This window comes from Coregonus lavaretus (genome assembly GCF_964263955.1).
Source record: "Coregonus lavaretus genome assembly, chromosome: 37".
Classification (NCBI taxonomy): Eukaryota; Metazoa; Chordata; class Actinopteri; order Salmoniformes; family Salmonidae; genus Coregonus; species Coregonus lavaretus.
The window spans coordinates 32,119,775-32,145,731 of NC_140024.1; the positions used below are offsets into that span (position 1 = coordinate 32,119,775).

The 25,957-nt window shown below is 47.7% G+C and overlaps 1 protein-coding gene across 5 annotated transcripts; it reads right to left on the reverse strand.

Moving 5' to 3' along the window:
* Window positions 1–786: 786 nt before the first annotated feature.
* LOC311111799 (transducin-like enhancer protein 3-B) lies at window positions 787–24,946 on the reverse strand. Of its 5 annotated transcripts, none has more exons than XM_084154645.1 (17): window positions 24,887–24,946; window positions 24,519–24,593; window positions 17,982–18,014; window positions 15,221–15,434; window positions 14,769–14,785; window positions 9,604–9,726; window positions 9,408–9,458; window positions 8,625–8,777; window positions 7,647–7,779; window positions 7,264–7,439; window positions 5,811–5,884; window positions 5,164–5,413; window positions 3,090–3,337; window positions 2,766–2,913; window positions 2,492–2,642; window positions 2,093–2,169; window positions 787–1,809 (listed from the first exon to the last, which is right to left on the reverse strand). In XM_084154645.1, exons 1-17 carry the CDS (start codon window positions 24,905–24,907, stop codon window positions 1,702–1,704), a joined length of 2,052 nt encoding a protein of 683 aa, XP_084010771.1. In that variant the 5' UTR covers window positions 24,908–24,946; the 3' UTR covers window positions 787–1,701. The 5 variants fall into 5 exon arrangements, with proteins under 5 accessions (XP_084010771.1, XP_084010770.1, XP_084010769.1 ...); XM_084154644.1 differs by having other exon boundaries at window positions 7,264–7,436; window positions 24,489–24,593; XM_084154643.1 differs by having other exon boundaries at window positions 24,489–24,593.
* Window positions 24,947–25,957: the final 1,011 nt, after the last annotated feature.

The window sequence follows — 25,957 nt, forward strand, 5'->3', positions numbered from 1 at the left end:
TCTACAAAAAAAAAAAACAGTTTATTGAATTATTAACAACTGTACATTATGTTCAGTGCTGACAGTTTTGCTACATACTTTGGCGTGAATTGGAGACACATTTCACACCTCGTTATGACTGAAGGAAAGGCAGGTATTGGGACGCAGTGGAGAATTTGAGTGTTCACCCCAACAGCCTTGTACTGAACGGTAAAGGTAGAAATTCCCCTTAGACACAGATCAGCTTACCCTCAGCAATTCCTAAACGTAACCATTTGGGGACAAAACAGATCAGTGTCTAGGGGAAACTTCATCCTACTCGGTACTGAACATTATGTAGATGCTGGTCACAATGCTAACTTCTGTTTTACATTTTGAAAGACCCCAATAGCCAACCCTGAATACACCCTAGCACTTAACAGGCACTGTATATCGTTTGAGTGGGAATCCAATAGTTTGGTTGACTTCCATTCAAGTCCGGTTAGTCCAAGAAGATGTTGTACTGATAATGAGGATTGGAGGATCAAATCAATGGGACTCCATAGAAGCATGTTCTCCTTAATAACCCACCATCTAGATGACCCTGTGGGTTGTTCTACATCGGCAAGATTCAGGTACAGACTCAACATTCAGATCATGTCAGGCTAGCCAAAGCACGGTTTGTCACCCCGTATTAGTAATAATCCAGTAGAATTGAAGTCCATCGTTAGAATAAACATCAACCAGACCCCCCGATTTCCCTCCCCCCCTTCCCACCAATAATCCAAGACGTAAAAGAGAAGAGTCAAAAGGGCACAGAGAAAGTAGTACAGTTAGTTTCTTTAATATCGTTTTAATTTACATTGTTCTCCTCCTCTCGCTGATCCCCCAGTCTCCTCTGATAGGCCGTGTCCAAGCGGGGGTCCTGTGGTATTCCACGGCTGTCCGTGGCTCTGCCTGAGCCGGCAGGCTCCACTTTCCAGACATTTTCGTAGCTCAAAAAAAAAAGGGCACCATCACAAAACTGACATTTTAATCTCCACAAAACATTCTGGTTGACCATTTAGTTTTTCAGCCTCTTTGTTACTAGAGACCTTTCCATTTGATTTCCAAAAAGGTCAGCCTGGATTGAAGAATGCGCTTCAACCCCCCCCCCAAAACAAAAATAAATCCTTAAAAAATCAAGTTTTCTACTTTCTGTTCTCCCTTGAATATCAAGCAGAAGGGAGAGGCCAAAAGCAAAAACGTCACAAGTACACCAGGACATGAAAATATATATATATATTTATAATATATATAAAATGTCTTTATTACTCCATTATGTACAATTTTCACAAGACGTCCAGGGAGCAACTGTTGGAAAGACGAAGCGCTGCTTCATCCAGTTACATTACAGAAACATTAATCGCGTTAAAAAAGAAACCCTCCAAAAAAAACAAGCCCAGGAACAGATTTGGAAGAAAAAAAACAGCAAGACAATTTACATCTTCAGTGCCCAATAGGGTTACAGTCTGCACCAAAGTGTTGGTTAGATATGCAAGCCGATAGCCAATAATAGCCTGGTCAACTGCCAATCGCAGTTCATAGTGCCTTCTGAGCACCAAACCGGGAGTGGTATCGGCCGACATTGTCTGTAGTCCAATCCCTGGTGGTCTTTGAGGTTAGGGGGTGTGATGAGTGAAGTAAGAGGGGGAGGGGCTAGCAGCTCCCCTTGTCAGGCCAGTAGTTCAAACTGTGGTGTTTCTAGTAGATCACCTCGTACACGGTGGCCTTCTTGTCTCCGGAGCCTGTCACAATGTACTTGTCGTCTGCAGAGATGTCGCAGCTCAGGACGGAAGAGGACTCCTTTGACTGTTGTGGTAAAAGGGGAAAGAAAAACGTGTTAGCGATCCCATTCAGATCTAGTCATTTGTTTGCCTGAACTAAACCCTGTAGCAAAAGTGACCATCTGGCTTGGTTGGTCTGAAAGAGAATTCTCTGAACAATTTTGGTTGCTTATGATTTACAGATTAGATTTGACAGGTGGTAGCTCGGGTTTCCACTCTGTTGGCCATTGTACAGGATAGTGAGCATCTATGCATGTGTGAGAGTGTGTATATGTGTGTGTGTGTGTGTTTGTTATTGATTGGCATACCTGGAATATGCTGGCGCCGTATGGAGTCCTCCAGGCATTCAGGAGGTTGTCCTTCCCCGTGCTCACAAACCATTTACCTTTAAAAAACACAGGACATGAGAGAAATATATGAGCACACAGAGACCAGGTTGTCCTCACCAAGCAGGACAGGGCTGCACAAGACTCTCCAAAGCACGGAATTGGAAGTCCACATCGTTTCAGATTTAGCAGCTAACCCAATACAACTGATGTGGGGCAGTTGACATTACCTGTTGGTACAGTAGCAGTACCAACTAAATTGAACCTGGTTCAATTCCTTGAGAAAAAAAGGTTTCTACACTTGAACTACATAAATACAGGTTATCAATTACTTATTGTAAAAAAAAAAAATACAAAAAACTCCCTGGACATGTTTCTTACCACAGTAGGCGAACTTGAGAGAGAGCACGCAGCTCTCGTGCAGGTGGAGCTGGTACTTGTCAGGCTTGGTGTGGTGAAGGACCTCCACGTTGCTGCTCTCCATGCCCACCGCCAGCCACTCCCCTGTGGGGCAGTAGCCCAGAGAGAAGATCTGGGAGGAGACGGGAGGTGGGGGTGAATGAGGGCAAAATAGAATGTATGTGTTGGTATGAGTGTGTGGTATCAGTGAGTGTGTGTGTGTGTTCGAACATATATAATATATATATATGCGTACCTGGGAGGTGAAGTCATGCTGCTGGAGCTGCCGTCCCTCCCTCAGGTCCCATGAGCGAACGGTATTGTCCAGACCGCCGGTCCACAGCTTGGTCCCATCATGTGAGATGTCAATACAGCTGGCTCCGTCCGTGTGGCCCTGGAACTGCCTACAACACCCAACAAACACAGTGGAATTAGCCAAGTGATTCCACTGACGCTCTGGACATTTCAATGTAATCCCACTTCAATTATTACTGCTGTCCCTTTAAGATCATATAGGTAGTAGCACGTTCCTCCCAGCCTCCAACCAGTCATCTACTCTGTGGATGGATCGATCACTCACCTGACCAGGGTCTGGTTGTGCAGGTCCCAGACGGCGATGTTCCCGTCACTGCAGCAGGAGAAGCAGACCTTGGCGTCGGGGGAGATGGCCAGTGCGTAGCAAGCGGGGGCCGAGGAGGTGAGCTCCGCCTTGATACGTGGCGTCGGAGAGGCCAGGTCCCAGATGGTCAGCGTGCTGGCCTCACCACCCACAATCAGGGTGCGGCCGTCAGGGAGGAGCTTACAGGAGCGGATGTAGTTGTCCCTGTTCTGGAGACAGAGAGAGAGGGAGCGGGTTAAGATTTGGGCTTCAGCCAGTTATCGTGATAATAGCAGGTATCGTGATAATAGCAGGAATCGTGATAATAGCAGGAATCGTGATAAATTAGTGTGTATTGTTAGATATTACTATACTGTTGGCGCTAGGAACACAAGCATTTCACTACAACCGGAATAACACCTGCTAAATATGTGTATGTGACCAATAAGATTTAATTTGATTTAAAAGCAGGTATGGCGACTAACCCCATTCGATACATTGAACGGATGTGGGTGGAGCAGTACCTACATAGGGGTGCAGGTTGTGAACACTCACAAAAGCTCTGACGAAGGCCTTGAGGCCGATACGTAAAGCTTAATAAAGAGCAGTGACACTAGCTAGCAAGAGCAGTGTGAGGGTTTCTCATCTTATTCAACTGTTACCATGCACCTGCAACAAAGATAGCTCAGATGTGTGAGTGCCTTTTGAATTTTGAAGCAGGTATGGCGGTAAAAGCAGGTATGGCGGTAAAAGCAGGTATGGCGGTAAAAGCAGGTATGGCGGTAAAAGCATCACAGAGTGAGTGTTTGAGTGTGGCTTCCCTCGGCTGTGGAGCGAGACTCATTTTCAGCTTTAACAAGGGCAGAAGAGTGCTAGCTGGACTGGGTGCATGAGGCGGGTGATGTGAATGAGAGATCAATAGAGGGCCGGGGCTCTCAGACGAATTAAACAGCTTGCTGATGGCTATATAAGACCTTGTCACAAAGCCAGCACTCTCCCTCTCCCTCTTCTCTCTGCTCCTACCCCCTCTCCAAAGTGGCGAGGAGAGGGTTGACAGTATCAAACTGATGAATGGGGAGCCTGGGAGAATGACTAATTGGGTGGGTAATGGCGAACCGGGGCAGGACAATCAGAAGATCATTACTTTTGGTATTTTTCCAAAACGTCACACACCAGGCCGACGAACAAGACGCTGTGCCTTGAATTATTACATTCACAAGAGCAGATGGAGGGAGAGAGTGGACGTGGGGTGAAGGGGGCTGGTTCAGAGAGTGGACGTGGGGTGAAGGGGGCTGGTTCAGAGAGTGGACGTGGGGTGAAGGGGGCTGGTTCAGAGAGTGGACGTGGGGTGAAGGGGGCTGGTTCAGAGAGTGGACGTGGGGTGAAGGGGGCTGGTTCAGAGAGTGGACGTGGGGTGAAGGGGGCTGGTTCAGAGAGTGGACGTGGGGTGAAGGGGGCTGGTTCAGAGAGTGGACGTGGGGTGAAGGGGGCTGGTTCAGAGAGTGGACGTGGGGTGAAGGGGGCTGGTTCAGAGAGTGGACGTGGGGTGAAGGGGGCTGGTTCAGAGAGTGGACGTGGGGTGAAGGGGGCTGGTTCAGAGAGTGGACGTGGGGTGAAGGGGGCTGGTTCAGAGAGTGGACGTGGGGTGAAGGGGGCTGGTTCAGAGAGTGGACGTGGGGTGAAGGGGGCTGGTTCAGAGAGTGGATGTGAGGTAAAGGGGGCTATCCTGTTAGCTAGCTTGTCCAGCTTGGCTATCCTGTTAGCTAGCTTGTCCAGCTTGGCTATCCTGTTAGCTAGCTTGTCCAGCTTGGCTATCCTGTTAGCTAGCTTGTCCAGCTTGGCTATCCTGTTAGCTAGCTTGTCCAGCTTGGCTATCCTGTTAGCTAGCGTACAGCCCAGCCAACCTAAATTATTGCCTTTGTCCCACGTTGCCTGTTGTTATGCCTTATGCAAATATAATAATGATATGTTCATTCAGCAGATGGCTTTTATCCAAAGTGATGGTCTTACAGTTTAAACACATATCTATGTTTCCTAAAACAAAATGGCTCCTTACCAGGCAGTCCAGTTGGGACACAGGGCTTTTGCTGCCTGGCTGGCTGATGTCCCAGATCTTGACGCAGCCCTTGCCACCAGTGTAGACGTGGCGCGTGGGGTTGCTGATGGTGACAGCGCACACCACCTCGCCGTGGCTCAGCGTGTTGATCTGGCGGGCGTGTCGTGGGATGCCCGGGCCTATCAGCGCATCCGGGGGAAAGGGCACCGGCTGCATCTGGCCGTCGGCGCTCACATGAAAGGAGTAGGCACTGTCGAAGGGGAGAAAAGGCAGTTGTTGTTTTGAGCCAAAATGAAACCTGGAACCAAAATGGTGGACTTGACCTGTGACTTTAGTGCAATTAAAGTATAGCTAATGCAGTGTGTTGGGAAACCAACCCTTTGCACATGACAAACATGCTTGGTGAAAACTCAATCATATTGGTTTTATAAAATTAAAATAACACCGTCAGCAGGTTAGCATTGGAATGATACATGCCAAATAATTATATTGCACATTTGTGGAAATGCTAAATCTCATCATAACTTCTCAATTAAAAACATGCCTGGTCCTGCTAATTAGTCTTATCCAAAAGATACATCATACCCATCCAGTCGCTCGTGATAAATAGTTTTAACAGTTTAAACAAACTGGGTTTGGAGACTTACGGTTTTCCTCCAGAGATGGATGTGAGGCTGGCTGGCAGGCCTGGTCTCATGTGGGAGTGAGGGTCAAACCCCGCCTGGGAAACCACCACGGACAGACAGTTAGCATGTTAACACATTAGCCTAAAAAACAGTGCAAAGCTAATCCATGTTGCCAACTAAGCTAGGCTAATTGTTAAAACAGGAAACTTAGCATCGCTGCTTCTATAGCATCCAATAAGGCAGAGAAGGTAGGCAGTCCGGTCACACAAATTTCCTAGGTGGCAAAGGTCCAGATGGACAGTATCATTTATCGTCGTAGTGACAAACTCCCACCTCACAACCCATGCGACCCAAAACGGTTCACACCCCTCTTGTTGGCGGAGAGACAATTTTGCAGTTTTAAAGCAAATTTCCCACAATTCTACACATTTTGCATGGGGCAGACTTTTGTTGCTGTTTTAAAGCAAATTTCCTGCAATTCTACACATTTCACCAGGTCTTGTGGGTTTATAAACTGGGTGGTTCGAGCCCTGAATGATGATTGGCTGACAGCCGTGGTATATCAGACCGTATACCACAGGTATGACAAAACATGCATTTTTACTGCTCTAACTACATTGGTAACCAGTTTATAATAGTAATAAGGCACCTCGGGGTTTGTGGTATATGGCCAATATACCATGGCTAAGGGCTGTATCCAGGCCCTTAGCCGTGGTATATTGGCCATATACCACACTACTGAACTAGGTCGAAGCCCGACCTAGTTCAGTAGTAGTAGTGGAGACCCGCGGTCCGTATTGACCCCGTTCTGGGTCCGGATCGCGGTCCGCCAGTTGAGTATGGGGGTCATAAGGGGTATTTTGACCATCATTTCATCCAGCGATGTGGATTCTACATTCCTTGAAAGGCAGAGCCTTTGCCCGGGTTCGTGGTAACGGTGTAGCTTTACACAACATCCCACTTGCTAATGCTAATGAAAGCCTGGGAGATTTCCACACACAGAGACAGTGTTTTGCCAGAGTTATTTTTCCCCTCCCTTGCAGCACCAGACATCAAAGCAGGGGAGGATAGCTTACTCCAATGTTTCTATTGCCTAACACTTTACACAGAGAGCTGAGAGAAAAAAAAATACAACAATTCTAAAGAAATATTGAAAGAGTGAATTATTGAAATAGGAAATGAATTGTAAATTGGCTGCTAGTCATATTACAAGAGGTCTTTTAGCCGAAAGCAGTGTTGGCAGCGCTGCGGAGACGTGTAATATATAGTGAGAAGTGAGTCTGATGTATAGTTGTATGTATGTTTGCATGTCTGTGTTTGAGTGAACACACCTTTTCTTTCCTATTCCTGTATTGTATTACTCATGTTTTGTATTAGTAACTGTAGCCTGTGTGTAGGGAAGAGTGTGTGACCGTGTGGAGGGGCTACATGTTAGTATGTGACTACATGAGGTGGGAGTTTTGGGAGAGCGTACCATGGGCGAGCGTCCGTACGCAGCAGCAGCCGCCACGCTCATCTGGGGGGAGATGTGGAGGCCGGCGTAGACCCCGGGGCTGGTCAGGGAGCCGTTCATATCGTGGTGGCCCATCATGGCGAAGGGCGTGGCGTAGGAGCCAGCTATGGACAAAGGGGTACGCAGGGCTGGAGCTGCTAGAGAGAGGGTAGGAGAGAGATGTAAGGCCAACTGATTCTGCCATAGGCTAATGGGCAGCCCTACAGAGAAGTGCGTGTGTGTGTATTTTTTGTTGTTGTTATTTTCGTGTTAATCTATTTGTGGTTAGCGGACGAGTGTGTTTGGTGTGTACGTGTGGGTGTGTATGCATGGGTACATGAGTGTGTATGTGTGTGAGGACTTACCCAGTGCCTCCATGCCCGGGGGCTTGCCCATGATGGGTCGTAGACCAGGGGTGGTGCTGGTACCTGGTGTAGGGGCATCGTTACGAGGTGTGGGGGTGTTTGACTTCAGGCCCGGCGTGGAAGACTTATCATTCTGACAGATAGAGAGAAATATACTTCATTTGATTCATTTATCTTTATTCCATTTTAATTAAAAAATATATGATAATCACAAAAGCAATAGAACCCCAAACCACATTTCCTTACAACCAGGTCACAAGAGACAGGAAAAGAAGAACAATGAATAAAGACCAAGAACATGAGAGAGTCAGGGAGCAATAGAAAGTCAAAATCCTAAAATAGCTGAACAGCTTTCCCCAAAAATCCAGTGACAATTTGAGTGGTGAGCTCAACATAATCCAACCTACTAGTGCCAGTTCATTAGAGCCCTGAGGGGCCACATAAACCTCTATTAGACTGGCCTGTCAGAGCCCTAACAGCCAAGATGGTGGCCCTTCTTTATCCCTCATTTCCTTTTAATCTGCACCCCTCCGCCACACCCCCGGCCCTACACATGAGCCCTGACTAGTTAAGCACATTGCCATATCACAGCCAAGGAGATCGGGCTGGTGAGGGAGATCTCTGTAGTTTGCTCCCTGGACTAGACCAATAATTAAGCACATTGGGCCTGGAGAGAGAGAGCGAGAGCGAGAGCGAGAGCGAGAGCGAGAGAACATGAGAGATGGAGGGACAGAGCAATCTCCCTGTCATTGCCCCGGTTTATTTACGGTCCGGGGCTGGGAAAGCAATTGACATTAATTCTGCCTGCCATAAAGGAGACTGATAGGAGCAGAGCACTGTGTGTCTCCTGTGTGCATCCTCCCAACCCCCCAAACACTCCTTCAGCAGTTTAATAGCTACACACACCCCTTGTCTGTTGGTTTCCTCTACCCCCTGCTTTACCCCTCTCTCTTACTCTCCCCTTTCACACACACTCACGTGGGCGTGGTCCTTGGCTTTGGAGGAGGGCGTGCTGCCGGAGGAGGCCACGGAGGCAGGGCTGTTGGGGGCGTCCTTCTTCAGGGCCCGTGATTTGTCCAGACCGTTTTCTGGAGGAGAATGGGCGGGGCTGGCCCTGGGAGTGGCTGGGTCCTAGAGAGAGAGAGAGATGATGATGATAATGATAATAATAATAATAAGAGAGAGAGAGAGAGAGAGAGAGAGAGAGAGAGAGAGAGAGAGAGAGAGAGAGAGAGAGAGAGAGAGAGATGATGATGAGGAAGGTAGAGAGGAAGGAAAAAGGAAGGGGATGTAATAGGGATGGGAAGAGAGGGAGAGAGAGAGAGAATGAGAATGTACATGAAGGTCAAACAAACCCGGGCCACATGTGCAAACATAGATCCATATTATGTTTCTCCTCTGTCACCCTAGGGTTCCGTCACCTCTAGGTTTCTTTGAAAAGCATTTATTTGTATAAGCATGTCTCCGTACAAATACAAGTTGTATTTGGTACACATACGTGGATGTTACACAAAACCACACTGTTCCGTTTCCTTCTTTATTTTAGGGGAGGTTTCCCTGGTGACCTTAGCGAGGGTGTGACAGCTGTTAAGGTCTCTGTCAGCTTTGGTTCCTCAACAAAGACACCAGTGTTCAGTCACCAGCTACTAGAGAGAGGGTGGAATGTGGCTCTGCAACTCAACCACACTAACATACCAACACACACACACACAGGTATGTGTCCACTCAAACACACACATGAAAGCGACCAGCTGCTCTTACCTCATTGGACACATCCACGACCAGGTCGTCACTTTTGTCTCCATCGCTATCCTGTTGAGAGACAGTGTTAGACAGTGACCACACTTATAATTGGTGTGTGTTTGTGTACAAACTTCTCCTGTTTAAATGTGCTAAGTGTATTATTTGTGTGTGTGTGTGTGTGTGTGTGTGTGTGTGTGTGTTCTTTCCTACTCACGTATCTGCTCATACTGTCCTTCTCCTCCACCTTGCGTTTCTTGGAGTCCATGCTATAATCGGAGGAGCTGCGGTGTTTGTCGCTGGCCGCACGCAGGCTGTCTGACGGAGACACCGAGTTATTCTGCAACAACGCAGACAGACAGATGAGGAACCACGTCAGTCACAGGAGTCTTCCCATGTAACAAAGAGTCTAGGAGAAAAACTGCTCTGCTAGTTTAGGTCTTGAAGTGGGGCTTTGTGCTGTAGAGAGCTGCCAGGCGACCGACGGGGCTTTACCAAAGAAGTCAGTCCGTCACACACACACACCCCTTGACAGAGCTAAACCTCCCCAACAAGCTCCATGATGCATTAGTGAGGGACAGGGAGTGAGCATGACTGAGTGAGCCCAGGAGATAAACTGCACAGACGCATCTTCACCCAGGCCTTCCAGTGACTGGAGCAGCGACTCAACTGTCATCTTCACCCAGGCCTTCCAGTGACTGGAGCAGCGACTCAACTGTCATCTTCACCCAGGCCTTCCAGTGACTGGGGCAGCGACTCAACTGTCATCTTCACCCAGGCCTTCCAGTGACTGGAGCAGCGACTCAACTGTCATCTTCACCCAGGCCTTCCAGTGACTGGAGCAGCGACTCAACTGTCATCTTCACCCAGGCCTTCCAGTGACTGGAGCAGCGACTCAACTGTCATCTTCACCCAGGCCTTCCAGTGACTGGGGCAGCAGACACACAACGCAAACAATGCATAGCTTGTTTTCCTGTCCTCCTCCTGCTAGCCCTCCAAAACACACACCTGAACACACACACCATCAGAAAGGCTCTTTCTCCAGAGCTGCTGGGGCTGAACGGATGACCGCTGGAGAGTCGGCTGGTGTGGGCACCTTGCCAGGACCACTCAGTGGTTATACAGTACATAAAACAAGTAACGAGGGAGGGAGGGAGGGACAGGAAACTGACTAAACGACTGAATGATAGGAGAGCCTTAATGAGAGAGAGAAGAAGAAGCGTGGACAAAGAGCAAACGGAAACAGAGAAAAAAAGTAGGGCAGGAAAGTTGCCGAAAAAGAGGGAGTGAAAGAATTAAAGAAAGAGAAACAGAAAAGGGAGCTGGCATCCAATGAGAGGCCAGTAGTGTGGCACCGAGTTGAGTTCCCCACTTGTGGGCATGTTAGGCTGGCACTGCCAGGGTGGCGCTGGGTACACTTGGCCCTCCGTGCCAAGCCCACACTCTCATCCAGTCTTTCATTACCGAGAGAGAGAGAGAGAGCGAGAGAGCGAGAGAGAGAGAGGACAAGAGCTGCCCATTTGAACCCCTCACCCATGTCCACTGGGAAAGAAGAAACGAATGACAGCGAGAGAGTAAACAAGAAATAAATGGAGTGAAAAAAAAGAAGAAAAAAGAGATGGGGCCTCAGAGCGTGTGGTTGACAGAGAGAGAGAGAGAGGAGGAGGATGTGTTTGGGCAGTGTTGGGGAGCCCCCATCGGAAGGGCTTTCTAGGCAACGTGCCCTCGTCTTGGCTGCCGCACAAAGGAATCTGACTCTTCGTGACTCTTTAAGCCAAACCCTCCATCCTGCCATTCCGCCATTCCTCCCCCCCCATCCCGGCTCTAAATATGTACATGAATGTTGCCATTGTGGCTCCAGAATGCACAGCTTCTCTTTTGGGAAAGGATAAAAAGCAAAGTGCCAAATAGAGGTGGATTGTCCTGTGGGGCTGAAAGAGGAGGGGTGGTGGTGGGTAACTAGTTAGCTACCTTCCAGGCCCTACTGTCTCTCTCTCTCTGTGTGTGTGTTTTTGGTTTTACTATCCTTGTGGGGACCAGAAGTCCTTAAGCCTTCATTTCGGCTGGCGGATAGCCGAAGTTGGCTGGCAAAACCGAATGAGTGTGCTCGCATACTCCCTTAAAATACATTTGCTTAAAAAAATAAAGAGAAAAAAAGCGGCAATAGTACCGTTTGTCCATTTTGAGACGCCGTAGCCAGTATACAGTCGTGGTCAAAAGTTTTGAGAATGACACAAGTATTGGTCTTCACAAAGTCTGCTGCTTCAGTGTTTTTAGATATTTTTGTCAGATGTTACTATGGTATACTGAAGTATAATTACAAGCATTCCATAAGTGTCAAAGGCTTTTATTGACAATTACATTAAGTTTATGCAAAGAGTCAATATTTGCAGTGTTGACCCTTCTTTTTCAAGACCTCTGCAATCCGCCCTGGCATGCTGTCAATTAACTTCTGGGCCACATCCTGACTGATGGCAGCCCATTCTTGCATAATCAATGCTTGGAGTTTGTCAGAATTTGTGGGTTTTTGTTTATCCACCCGCCTCTTGAGGATTGACCACAAGTTCTCAATGGGATTAAGGTCTGGGGAGTTTCCTGGCCATGGACCCAAAATGTCGATGTTTTGTTCCCCGAGCCACTTAGTTATCACTTTTGCCTTATGGCAAGGTGCTCCATCATGCTGGAAAAGGCATTGTTCGTCCCCAAACTGTTCTTGGATGGTTGGGAGAAGTTGCTCTCGGAGGATGTGTTGGTACCATTCTTTATTCATGGCTGTGTTCTTAGGCAAAATTGTGAGTGAGCCCACTCCCTTGGCTGAGAAGCAACCCCACACATCAATGGTCTCAGGATGCTTTACTGTTGGCATGACACAGGACTTATGGTAGCGCTCACCTTGTCTTCTCCAGGCAAGCTTTTTTCCGGATGCCCCAAACAATCGGAAAGGGGATTCATCAGAGAAAATGACTTTACCCCAGTCCTCAGCAGTCCAATCCCTGTACCTTTTGCAGAATATCAGTCTGTCCCTGATGTTTTTCCTGAAGAGAAGTGGCTTCCTCGCTGCCCTTCTTGACACCAGGCCATCCTCCAAAACTCTTTGCCTCACTGTGCGTGCAGATGCACTCAGACCTGCCTGCTGCCATTCCTGAGCAAGCTCTGCACTGGTGGTGCCCCGAGCCCGCAGCTGAATCAACTTTAGGAGACGGTCCTGGCGCTTGCTGGACTTTCTTGGGCGCCCTGAAGCCTTCTTCACAACAATTGAACATCTCTGAAGTTCTTGATGATCCGATAAATGGTTGATTTAGGTGCAATCTTACTAACAGCAATATCCTTGCCTATGAAGCCCTTTTTGTGCCGAACAATGATTTCAAGCACCACCCTCCTTATAAAGCTTCCAGTCGGTTATTCTAACTCAATCAGCATGACAGAGTGATCTCCAGTCTTGTCATCGTCAACACTCTCTCCTGTGTTAAGGAGAGAATCACTGACATGATGTTAGCTGGTCCTTTTGTGGCAGGGCTGAAATGCAGTGGAAATGTTTTTTGGGGATTAAGTTCATTTTCATGGCAAAGAGGGACTGCAATTAATTGCAATTCATCTGATCCCTCTTCATAACATTCTGAAGTATATGCAAATTGCCATCATAAAAACTGAGGCAGCAGACTTTGTGAAAATTAATATTTGTGTCATTTTCAAAACTTTTGACCACGACTGTACAGTTCCTCAAAATAGTCAGAATTAATCTAAGATAACTCAAGAAATCTGTAATGAAATTGACGTTTTTGCCAAGTAGATCTTAGTCTCGCAATTTTACATTAACTAAATGTTTGGTGCATTATTTCTCAATGAAAAAATTTGCATGCAAACTAGTCATCTCTCGTTGAATGACAACAAAGACTTTATTGAAGAATCCCTTCAGTTGACCAATCACTGGCGAATGGGCGTAGACTTCGGGCTCCCGACTTTCGGCTGGCCTCGAGAAAGAAATGTGTGCATGAAAAGCCAAAAAAAAACCTTACCGAAGTCCTAAAACATCGCAAAATGTTGTCATAGTATATGCACAAACTCTTCCGAACTGTTTGGGCTGGGAAGCATGCGGACGCCTTACAAGGATAGTAAAAACAAGGAGAATTCAGACAAGTGGGGACATTACGCCTTAGAGGTTTTTAGGCTTAGGGGTTAGGTTTAGGGCTAGAATTAGGGCTAGGGTAAATAGAATTTTGAATTGGAATACATTGTTTGGTCCCCACAAGGATAGTAAAACAAATGTGTGTGTCTGTTTCTCTGTCTGTAATACACAGTGGCCTTTTAAGGCATGATTAACAGACTGGATAACCTCAGACACCCCCTATCAGATGACCTGAGACAACAGGACAGGAAGGGAGGAAGCGACAGAAGGGGGGAGGGAGAGGGGGATGAGGGAGGGGAGTCGAGTTAGCATTAGCGGCGCTAATCGCAGGGGCCCGGTTTCGTTCCCTTCAGACATGACTGCACCCATTCACGCTGCCCAGTCATTGGGAACCCAATCCCTGCACTGCCGCAGCCGCCACCGCGTCGCTATCCCTGGATATCAGAGAGATTTAATCCAGTCTAATAAACAGAGGCTTTAACAAGAGAAGAAGCCCGGGAGCAGGAGGGAGAGGAAACAATTCACTTTCTGTGTTCATAAATATTTACTGGAAGTAGGCAGAGAGAGAAAGAGAGCAAGGGGGAACGATTGAGTATGAAACAGACAGAGAAACAGAGAGAGAGAGAGAGAGACCAACAGAGAGAGAGACAGAGAGGGAGACAGAGAGAGAGAGAGACAGAGAGAGAGAGAGACAGAGAGAGAGACAGAGACAGAGAGAGAGACATTACAACACAGTCAAAATGAAAAGAGGAGTGCATTAGAAAACAAAGAGGCAGAATAGGACGGGAGAGAAAGATGGGAGGACTAAAAGGCAGAGAGGAGTGGGGAGGGAGGAGGGGTGGGGAGGGAGGAGGGAGGATAGATGGGCTACAGTAAATCCTCTTAGACGGAGAGAAGAGAGTCAAAGTCTCTTTTAATTGTGATGAAATTATAGAGCGGGCTAATCCTCGCCTGGTGATTGGAGTCATTTTCCACCTGGATTAGACAGCATAGCGGCGGAAGCAGCAGCGACTTTATGTGGCAGACTCAGCTCCCCCATTCATTATTTGATTTCAGAACGGCTTATACGAGACAAAACGTGTGTGTTCTACTGCAGGGATCATGAATTTTGAATTTTTAACGAGGCGTGGTGTTTAAAGTCAATCAAAGTGCCTTAATCACCAAACAGACTGGCTCAAAGTCAATGTCAAGGGAGGGGAGAGAGGGTGAGGTGGGGGAGAGATGGGGGGACCTCAGAAGAATAAAGGAGAACTTACCGTGCTCGACTCTCGTTCTTTTACCAGAGGGATCGCCAGGGGGGAGTGAAAGGATGACAGGCCAAGAGGGAGAAAGTGAAAAGAACGTTAGTACGCATGGCAATATGTATTGTGACTTAATTGGTCTGCATTCACGACACAACAGCATTTAAAAAACGTTGGTTTCACATTCAGACAAGTCATTTTAATGAGTGTCCTAACTGACTGTTTGCAGCCACTGTGGTCTGAGAGTACATGGACATCAGGCCACCCAACTCATACTCAAATAGAATCAGCAAAGAACCAAAATGGCTGTAATGTAGAGCCACAATGCCCACTGAGTAGAGACAAAATGGCCGCAATATCAAACCACAACGCCCATTGTATGGATCCAAAATGGCAGCAATACAAAAAGACACTGCCCATTGAGCAGAACCACACCACCTCAGTATCCACACCCTCAAGCTCCTCACCTCTGTGCTCTAGGTCATGGTTGTTCTTCTCATCCTTGACGGAGGGCAGGTGGGCCTGGCTGCCCAGGGCGCCCAGCGCCAGCAGGCCAGAGCCAGCCACGCCCGGGATGGGGGGTATGCCAGGGGGCTGCAGGCCCGAGGGGTGCGGGGGCATCTGGATGGGTGGCCCACCGTGGGCAGCGTGGGACAGGTGCTGAGCCTGGAGCTGCTGCTGCTGTTGGGGAACAAGACATACGACAAGTGGGTCGGCTGGGAAGAGACCGTGGGACTGGCTACACAACACATGAGAGAGGGGGTTTAGTTCAGTGGGTCGGCTGGGAAGAGACCGGGGGACTGGCTACACAACACATGAGAGAGGGGGTTTAGTTCAGTGGGTCGGCTGGGAAGAGACCGGGGGACTGGCTACACAACACATGAGAGAGGGGGTTTAGTTCAGTGGGTCGGCTGGGAAGAGACCGGGGGACTGGCTTTACAACACGAGGCGGCTTAGTTCAGGTGGGCGCAACATTACAGAAAAGCTCAGATAAAAATGTGGCATTGATGTGTCGAATTAAAAGTATTTTTTCTTGTCATGTAAAATAGGGAATCCTCAATATCAGCTCTAGACAGTACATATTTCTATCGGCAACAGTCTAAAATGTTGCACCCCATTGAATAACAAGCCCTAGTACAGTGGTTCTCAAATCTCTCCTCAGGGACCCCTCAGACATTTCACAATTGGGTTTTAGCACTGAACTAGTTCACCCGATTTACCTAGTCAAGGGTTTGATTAGTTGACAACTCCCCGGGTAGAGGTTTGGACTGGCTGGGGGTTCCCGAGGAGAGGTACATAAAGTTGTTAGTCTCCCTCCCCTCCCCAATCACAGTCCTAAACCATGGAAAGGAGGAAGGATTGGGGAGTTGAATTGAAGTCCACACATCTGTTAGAGGCCAGTAGGTAAGAACCATTCTTAGCAATAAGGCCATCTTCCTCACAAATGTCTGAGGATGGCTATTATATGAGGCCCTGGATATGAGGTTGGACACACACACACACACCCACCGTATCCCCACACACACACACACACACACACACCGTATCCACACACACAAACACACACACCGTATCCACACACACACACACCGTATCCTTCACACACGTCACGCTAAATAAAGTCCACCTCATTTCATAAACAGAACACACTTGATACATACTGGATGAACTGCGCCCAAATACCAGCTGCCTGCAGCAATTAGTGAGAAGCAGTCGGCACCACAACAACCGCTAGTTAACCGTCCTTCAAGGCTTCAACGCAGGCTTCCTACTCAAAGATCTCAGTTCTATGTCGACTGTTTTAGCAGACACTCCAGACCAGAACATGGCTGGGGCTGTATTCTCAGAGGGTTGCATATAGGGTTAACTTCACACACGGCATGATCGCCCCCATCCTGGCCCTCTAGCAAATACTGTTAACAGGCAGAGAGGGAGGGGGACACACACTTAGCCCTCCCAAGAGCCTGTCAACGTCAGAGAACCAGAGAGAGAGCGAGAACGAGCAAGAGCGAGAGCAAGAGCGAGCAAGAGGGAGAGCGAAAAAGAGAGAGAGCGAGAGAGAGAGAGAGAGAGAGAGAGAGAGAGAGAGAGAGAGAGAGAGAGAGAGAGAGAGAGAGCGAGAGAGACAGACAGACGAGAGCGACTCAGGGATCCAGACTAACAGACGGGAGTTAAATAGCCACTCAGCTGAAAAGGGGAAGTGAGTGCTTTAAAACTAGGTTAAATAACACTTAGCACATCCATCAAGTGTCAGTCCCAAACCAATCTATTGACCTTCCTGATAGCTCGCTAGCTGGGAGTCTTATAGCCCTGACCCATACGACTCATTAGAAGGAGAGGAGGAGGAGGAGCTTGTAAGCCTTTTAACAGTAAAGGTTGATCAAGTCTGGTCTCTTAACAATAGGCCTGTTTTCCAGCAGGCTCATTAACTGGAGCTGGGGAGTAGGGGTATAGAATGGATGGAACCCACTTAGACAGGCAGGATTGTTAATCAATATTGTGCTGGTGGTGTGTGAAGCAGAGGCCTATTTGTGTTAGGGAGGGATGGAAGGGGGGGGGGGGGGGAATAGAGAAGAGACGTCCCTGTTGAGGGTACTAATAAGGGAAGCATGCAGAGAAGCATCATCAAGAAGCCTCATTAAGGGGCCACCGTGGCGGAGGAGGAGAGGAGTGAAGGATGAGGGAAATAAATGGCCTCCGATTCAATATTCCTGAATAAAGAGGTGACAGACTTCCTTTCAGACTTATCTGTTTTTATCTGTGTAAATGACTCCAAATCTCGGGCGGGTTTTGTCAGGAGGGGATGCGCAGGAACGAGGCTATTAAAGCTAACGGGGCGAATCACAGCTCCCACCGACAGACCGTTAGCGTCAGGTGGAACCAACATCAACACTATGAAAGACTAACTGGCTGGCAGACTGGCTGGCAGACTGGCTGGCAGACTGGCTGGCAGACTGACTGGCTGGCAGACTGCATGACTAAATAGCATAGAAACAAATGAGGCTGAGTTCCAATACTTTAAAGTGCAATTTTGAGTATCAAGACACCCAATGCATGCTTTAGTTCCTGACTTCCTAACACACAGTGGTTATCTGTCGTTACAAAACCACTTGGCATGCTAAGTGGTAGCAATTCAAACAAACGTCAACAACAACATATCAACAACACATCTCTTCTCATTCCCTCCATTCATCCATCCATCCATCCATCCCTCTCCCAAACACTGACCATGAAGGCTGGGTAGACAGTTTGTTGCTGTTGCTGAAGGAGTCAAAGAAAGATGGCGGTAAGAGGAGGTAGCTGTGGCTAGGGAAGATCTCAATTGGATACTCCTCACGTCCTCTCTTCTTCTCAAAACCCATTGAGGAGGTCAGAGGGGAGGGACCTCTGGCTTTCTCATCCAATGGGTTTTAAGAAGGAGACGAGAGGACGTGAGGAGTATGCAATTGAGATCTTCCCTAGATCTAAGCTCAATGCTAATGCTAGGAGGCTAACCACAGGTGCATTGCAATGCAGTACAGTTTGAGTGATAAGGCTATGATAACACAGTGTCCAAAGTGAAATGAACTGTGAGAACACATCGTTGGTCAGCAGTATGAGAGTCCTTCAAGGGGAGCTGAGGTACCTGCAATGGCTGAGGTTCTTATGCACAGTGGCTTGTATTAATTATTTTTCAGGTGTTAAAAAAAAAACCCAAGGAGACTCATTAAATAGAGGGATAGGCCTACACATACTAACGTATCTGCCGGAAAATGGCGGACAATTGTCTGGTCTTAAATCCGTCCAATTTCTGTATTATTTACAGACTGTAGTGTCCATTTAGCCCGTATGCTACGCTCCACCTAGATGAAAACCAAAGCCATATCTACGAGACATCTCTAATATGGAAATCATGAGGTACTACATGTGTGTACAGGGGTTTCAGCCAATGTGACTGCAGACAAATGCCCTCTGTGTGAAAAGGGACACACTCAAACCAAATGGAAATGTGAATTTGACACTCAAATCTGCAGCAAATAAAAACATGCAAAGTGAGCGAGTGGGTCCTCCAAAAAGCAAATGGTTGTCCCAGAATAACAACAAAACAGGCGCTGTAATAAAATGTTTTACATGAAATGTGTGTTCTAGATCAAATAGGCAAAACACCAACAGTAACCCATCTGTTAACCATTGATGTTGCCCTTAGGTACAGATCCAGGATCAGCTTTCCCTGCCATAATCCCAACTTTAACCAATAGTGTGGAAACCGCTAAACTGGTCTTAGATCAGTGTCTGGGGGGCAATTTCATCCTGTCCTGTTAACCATTATCTAAAAGAACAAGCTGGTGCTAAAAAGCTAGTAACTTCACACACTAACTAAAGTAATGTACACCTGGGTTGTCTACTTGTGTGAACTTCACTATGATTAACACAGAATGGTTCCGTGCTTACTTTGGAATGGGGTTGACGTTCTGGAACATAATGTGCAAACTGTTTGTACACCGACTGTGCTGGTTGGCTGAGTAGAGCTAGATTACTGCACTTGTGTTATGGGAAGCAGTCTGTAAACCATTTGTAGACTACTGTATGAAACCATAAAACGGTGTGTATACAGACTGGCTGGTATGCAGCGTTGTATTGGGGGGCTGTAAACCCTGTTGGAATATGTTGTTTATTGGTGCACCCTCTCTCTCGGGTCACTCTGTGCCTTGGGGAGAGGGCAGATTAGCAGGTAGTATATCTCCTGAGATAACACTGGCATGGCCCTGTCCTGGGGACGGGAGACTGACTGCTGGAAAACATCTAACCTGGACAAGGGTCAGGGTGAGCTCTGTGTGTGTGTGTGTGTGTGTGTGTGTGTGTGTGTGTGTTGCTCCCTTTCTGGAGGACTGGGTGTGTGAGTGTGTGTTGAACAGATAATTTGTATCTCTCTCAGTGCCCAGTTAAGTGTATGAGCTACACCACATGACCAAAAGTATGTGGACACCTGCTCGTCAAACATTTCATTCCAAAATCATGGGTATTAATATGGAGTTGGTCCCCCCTTTGCTGCTATAACAGCCTCCACTCTTCTGGGAAGGCTTTCCACTAGATGTTGGAACATTACTGCGGGGACTTGCTTCCATTCAGCCACAAGAGCATTAGTGAGGTCGGGCACTGATGTTGGGCGATTAGGCCTTGCTCGCAGTCGGCGTTCCAATTCATCCCAAATAAGTTTGATGGGGTTGAGGTCAGGGCTCTGTGCAGGCCAGTCAAGTTCAAGCTCCAGAGTCCAATTGCGGAGAGCTTTACACCACTCCAGCTGACGCTTGGCATTGCACATGATGATCTTAGGCTTGAGTGCGGCTGCTCGGCCATGGAAACCCATTTCATGAAGCTCCCGACTAACAGTTCTTGTGCTGACGTTGCTTCCAGAGGCAGTTTGGAACTCGGTACACTAATTTGAAGGGGTGTCCACATACACTATATATACAAAAGTATCTCTCTCTCGCTCTCTCCTCTCCCTCAGGGCTGAGTTAAGTGCATGGATATTCTTTCTCAGACAAATTACTTTGCATGTCTGTCCCTCAGTGTAAAGATGACATAGTTGAGTCCCTTAGGTTTAAAGAAGACCGGGTTAAGTGTACACTTCTGTCCCTCTCCCTGTCAATGTATCGTGTCTCCCTCTCTGACAGAAGTGTGTGTGTGTGTGTGTGTGTGTGTGTGTGTGTGTGTGTGTGTGTGTGTGTGTGTGTGTGTGGGTGTTTGTGTGTCTGACACTGGACATCGTTTAGTCAGACACACACATCAACTAGCCAAACCCTGCCGGCCTCCGATTACTGTGAGATATTTAATGACCTCCCTTCTTCCATCTCTCTATCCCTTGCTCTCTCCCCCACACAGTGGAAGCATGGAGATTGATCTCCTGTCATCTCTTCCTCCAACAAATAAAAGCCTGTTTTCATAGTGTGTGTGTGTGTGTGTGTGTGCCAAGCTGCCGAGCTCAACAGCCCTGCCCCTGCTTAATGGCAAAGGCGTGTGGACAGTAGAATTAAACCGCCCGGTGGCTGGGAGGAGAGGAGGAAGTAATTACCTTGGAAACGGGGGTCACAGTCTTGGCTCATTTGCCTTAATTGAATTTCAATATCTGCCTCCGGCCGGCTTGACCCCACCCCTGGGGCTGGCTAACTGCTAGATAAGCGCTAAGGGCTTCAGGATAGCTACTAAAAGCTAGGAGGTCAGCTAGCTAACTGCTAAGGGCTTCAGGATAGCTACTGAAAGCTAGGGGATCAGCTAGCTAACCGCTAAGGGCTTCAGGATGGCTACTGAAAGCTAGGGGGTCAGCTAGCTAACCGCTAAGGGCTTCAGGATAGCTACTGAAAGCTACGGGGACAGCTAGCTAACCGCTAAGGGCTTCAGGATAGCTACTGAAAGCTACGGGGTCAGCTAGCTAACCGCTAAGGGCTTCAGGATAGCTACTGAAAGCTTGGGGGTCAGCTAGCTAACCGCTGAGGGCTTCAGGATAGTTACTGAAAGCTTGGGGGTAAGCTAGCTAACCGCTAAGGGCTTCAGGATAGCTACTGGCAGCTAGGGGGTCAGCTAGCTAACCGCTAAGGGCTTCAGGATAGCTACTGACAGCTAGGGGTCAGTTAGCTAACCGCTAAGGGCTTCAGGATAGCTACTGACAGCTAGGGGGTAAGCTAGCTAAGCGCTAAGGGCTTCAGGATAGTTACTGAAAGCTAGGGGGTCGGCTAGCTAACCGCTAAGTGCTTCAGGATAGCTACTGAAAGCTTGGGGGTCAGCTAGCTAACCGCTAAGGGCTTCAGGATAGCTACTGAAAGCTTGGGGGTCAGCTAGCTAACCGCTAAGGGCTTCAGGATAGCTACTGGCAGCTAAGGGGTCAGCTAGCTCGAACAAGTGAAAACAGCTAGCATGTTAGCTTTATTTAATAGGGCGGAAGGAGCAATATAGGAAGACGAGGTGTTATCATTTCAGAGTGTTCAGATTCCCAAATCGATCCGCATCTCCTAGAAACCCACAACATACTGTGCATCCGGTCAACTCATCAGCAAGCCTTTGGTTAACTGGATCAGTTGTGCCACTACTGAAATAGATCAAATAAGTGGAATGAGGAGAGCTTTGACTTTCAGAGTTAAGAAAGGGATTACTAGGTAAAGCCTTATTACGATACAGCCACAACATGGTTAAGTTCTATAGCCCATAGAGCTCTACGATGGTGTGTGTGTGTATGGGGGGGGGGGGGGGGGGGCTATAACAGTGTGAGTGTAATCTCAGCTTCAGGACACTACTGGTCTTCCCTATAGTGGAATAAGCAGCCTGAGTGGTAGAGATGAAGACCGCACTGGCTGGAGCCCCTTATCCAATTAAAAACATCCTTACTGGCAAAGTGGAGTCAGAGCAAAGCCCCATGATCTGATCACAGTCTCTCTGCTCTAATCTCAGCCAGGTCTTTACGTTACCCTCTCTGTGACCGTCTCAGTTCACAACCAACACTAGCCACTCTCTCAGCCATTGCAGGAGGGGGCCCCCTTGAAGGACTGATTGCTGACCGACCGACACACTGCTGACCAGTGGGATAGTATGTATAACCATCAGACGTATGTATAACTGAAGATAAATTAATCAAACCCACCATGGTAACTGGTAAATCAAATAGACAGTGCATCACATACAGTACATCAACTCATAATCAAAAACCAGTGGTGACCGAGGCAACGCTGCACGTGGGAGGGGTATGGTGGTGTCATACTGTAGCAAGCTAGTGCACCCCTCCAAAGATGCCCATACAGGACACTACTGTAACATCCTCTACCAGGACACTACTGTAACATCCTCTACCAGGACACTACTGTAACATCCTCTACCAGGACACTACTGTAACATCCTCTACCAGGACACTACTGTAACATCCTCTACCAGGACACTACTGTAACATCCTCTACCAGGACACTACTGTAACATCCTCTACCAGGACACTACTGTAACATCCTCTACCAGGACACTACTGTAACATCCTCTACCAGGACACTACTGTAACATCCTCTACCAGGACACTACTGTAACATCCTCTACCAGGACACTACTGTAACATCCTCTACCAGGACACTACTGTAACATCCTCTACCAGGACACTACTGTAACATCCTCTACCAGGACACTACTGTAACATCCTCTACCAGGACACTACTGTAACATCCTCTACCAGGACACTACTGTAACATCCTCTACCAGGACACTACTGTAACATCCTCTACCAGGACACTACTGTAACATCCTCTACCAGGACACTACTGTAACATCCTCTACCAGGACACTACTGTAACATCCTCTACCAGGACACTACTGTAACATCCTCTACCAGGACACTACTGTAACATCCTCTACCAGGACACTACTGTAACATCCTCTACCAGGACACTACTGTAACATCCTCTACCAGGACACTACTGTAACATCCTCTACCAGGACACTACTGTAACATCCTCTACCAATATACAGTAGTATCCTGTATGTTATCCTGGTAGAGGAGGTTACAGTAGTGTCCTGTATGTTATCCTGGTAGAGGACGTTACAGCAGTATCCTGTATGTTATCTTGGTAGAGGAGGTTACAGCAGTATCCTGTATGTTATCCTGGTAGAGGACGTTACAGCAGTATCCTGTATGTTATCCTGGTAGAGGAGGTTACAGTAGTGTCCTGTATGTTATCCTGGTAGAGGACGTTACAGTAGTATCCTGTATGTTATCCTGGTAGAGGACGTTACAGCAGTATCCTGTATGTTATCCTGGTAGAGGACGTTACAGCAGTATCCTGTATGTTATCCTGGTAGAGGAGGTTACAGTAGTGTCCTGTATGTTATCCTGGTAGAAGACGTTACAGCAGTATCCTGTATGTTATCCTGGTAGAGGACGTTACAGCAGTATCCTGTATGTTATCCTGGTAGAGGACGTTACAGCAGTATCCTGTATGTTATCCTGGTAGAGGACGTTACAGTAGTATCCTGTATGTTATCCTGGTAGAGGACGTTACAGCAGTATCCTGCATGTTATCCTGGTAGAGGACGTTACAGCAGTATCCTGTATGTTATCCTGGTAGAGGAGGTTACAGTAGTGTCCTGTATGTTATCCTGGTAGAGGACGTTACAGCAGTATCCTGTATGTTATCCTGGTAGAGGACGTTACAGCAGTATCCTGTATGTTATCCTGGTAGAGGACGTTACAGCAGTATCCTGTATGTTATCCTGGTAGAGGACGTTACAGCAGTATCCTGTATGTTATCCTGGTAGAGAACGTTACAGTAGTATCCTGTATGTTATCCTGGTAGAGGACGTTACAGCAGTATCCTGTATGGGTAACATCCTCTACATCAGTGTTTCCCAAACTCGGTCCTGGGTTTCACCCTAGCACTACCCAGCTGATTCAAATCATCAAAGCTTGATGATCAGTTGGTTATTTGAATCAGCTGTGTAGTGCTAGGGCAAAACCCAAAATGTGCCCCCCGAGTGGGGGGGGGGGGGGGGGGGGGGGGCCTGGACTGATCTACATGCTACTACTTTAACATCCTCTAGCCATCTACCACCTCCACACTAGACTATATATATACTATACTATGTACTTTGAACTAGAGCTATATATCTATGTGAGATAGATGGGGCCTAAATTAGACACTATATAGCTAGTGGACTACCGGTCCCGTCCGTGCGTGCAGGCTTGCCCCGGTCTCTGGCTGAATGAAGTAAAGTAAGGGGGGTACACACGGTGAGAGGCAGATTGGGAAGTCCACGTACCCCGATGATGGCATTGAGCTCAGTCATAGTGACCTGCTTGGCACGCTCAACAGCCTGAGCAACCTGCTGCTGGTGCTGTTGAGGAGAAACACAGAGACAAGGTTTAACCAACTTTAGCTAGGCTACTGTACACCAAGTCTCGATGGTTATAGAGCCTGTTTCATAGACGCAGATTTATTAAACCAGAATTAGGCTCATCTCGGGGTTAAATTAATCAAAAACCTTAACATGTGAACAGGGATTAACCTTCAATTATATAAGGCCTGAAAAGGGGCTCTATACAACAGGACTACACAACCATGGGATGCCCCAGAAGGTTTTTTTGTATGTGTTAAGACAACGTTGGGATGGATGTGTGGGGCACTCACCTCCTGGGACAGGAAAGGCATGATCTGTGCGAGAATTGCATTGAGCCGTTTGGCAATCTCAGTCTGGAAGAGAGGAGAGAGGAAAAGGGGTGAGGACTACATCAGCAGCCATCTTGGATTACTAACAGACAGAGAGAAGACGACAAGGTCAATGTCTACCCCTCCATCCCACCTTCCAAGATACCAGTTCAGTTTTGGTTGGTTGAACAGAGACACATCAATAAGCTTGATAACACAGCAAGGGGGCCTGTTTTTCCCTCTCTCACACACACACACACACACACACACACACACACAACTACATCCCTCAGTCCACTCCAGAGTCCATCTGGACCCCGGATGTCCCATTACTCTTAACTGAAACAAATGGGGGAGAAGCGCTCCTTAAAACAAACCAAATCTGGACTCCCTCTATCCCCCATCCATTAGACAGCTGGCCTTATTTCATTAGCAGTTTGAAATATGATAATAGCATTTGGGAGGAGGGAGACAAACCATGGTAATACTTCACAATTACTACGCAGCCATTTCACAGAAGACAGGGAGAGAGAGGAGAGGGGAGGCTGGCTGACTAGCAATATCTATCACCACCATCATTGGTATAGAGCAGGGGGAGGGGGGGGGGGGTTCAGACAGAACACTTTAGAGCCCCACATTTGGAGGGCTGGATACAGTTCTGCTGCTCTTGAATATCCACGGACATAGTTGCCAAAACACAATCCATTTCCTCCTAACGGATTTCCAGAGAGCAAGAGAGAGAGCGAGAGACTTGACACTAAGGTAATCTAATTTGACTGTGTTGGGGAGAGAAGAACTAATGGATTGTGGGGCAGATGGCCCAGCAGGTGTGTGTGTGAGAGGGGGGGGACAGAGAGACGGGGGATTTCTCCTTTGTTTATTCCCGCATTCCTCTCATTTTGGGTGGGTCCTAACCTCGTTTAATAGTGAACAGGGGATGGAGTTAAAAAAGGGGGTTGTGGTGGTATTTTGCCCTTCTTCAGTTTGACTCGGGGAGGAAGGAAGGAAGGGAGGAAGGGAATGAGGGTGTGTGTGGGAGAGAGACCTATTCTG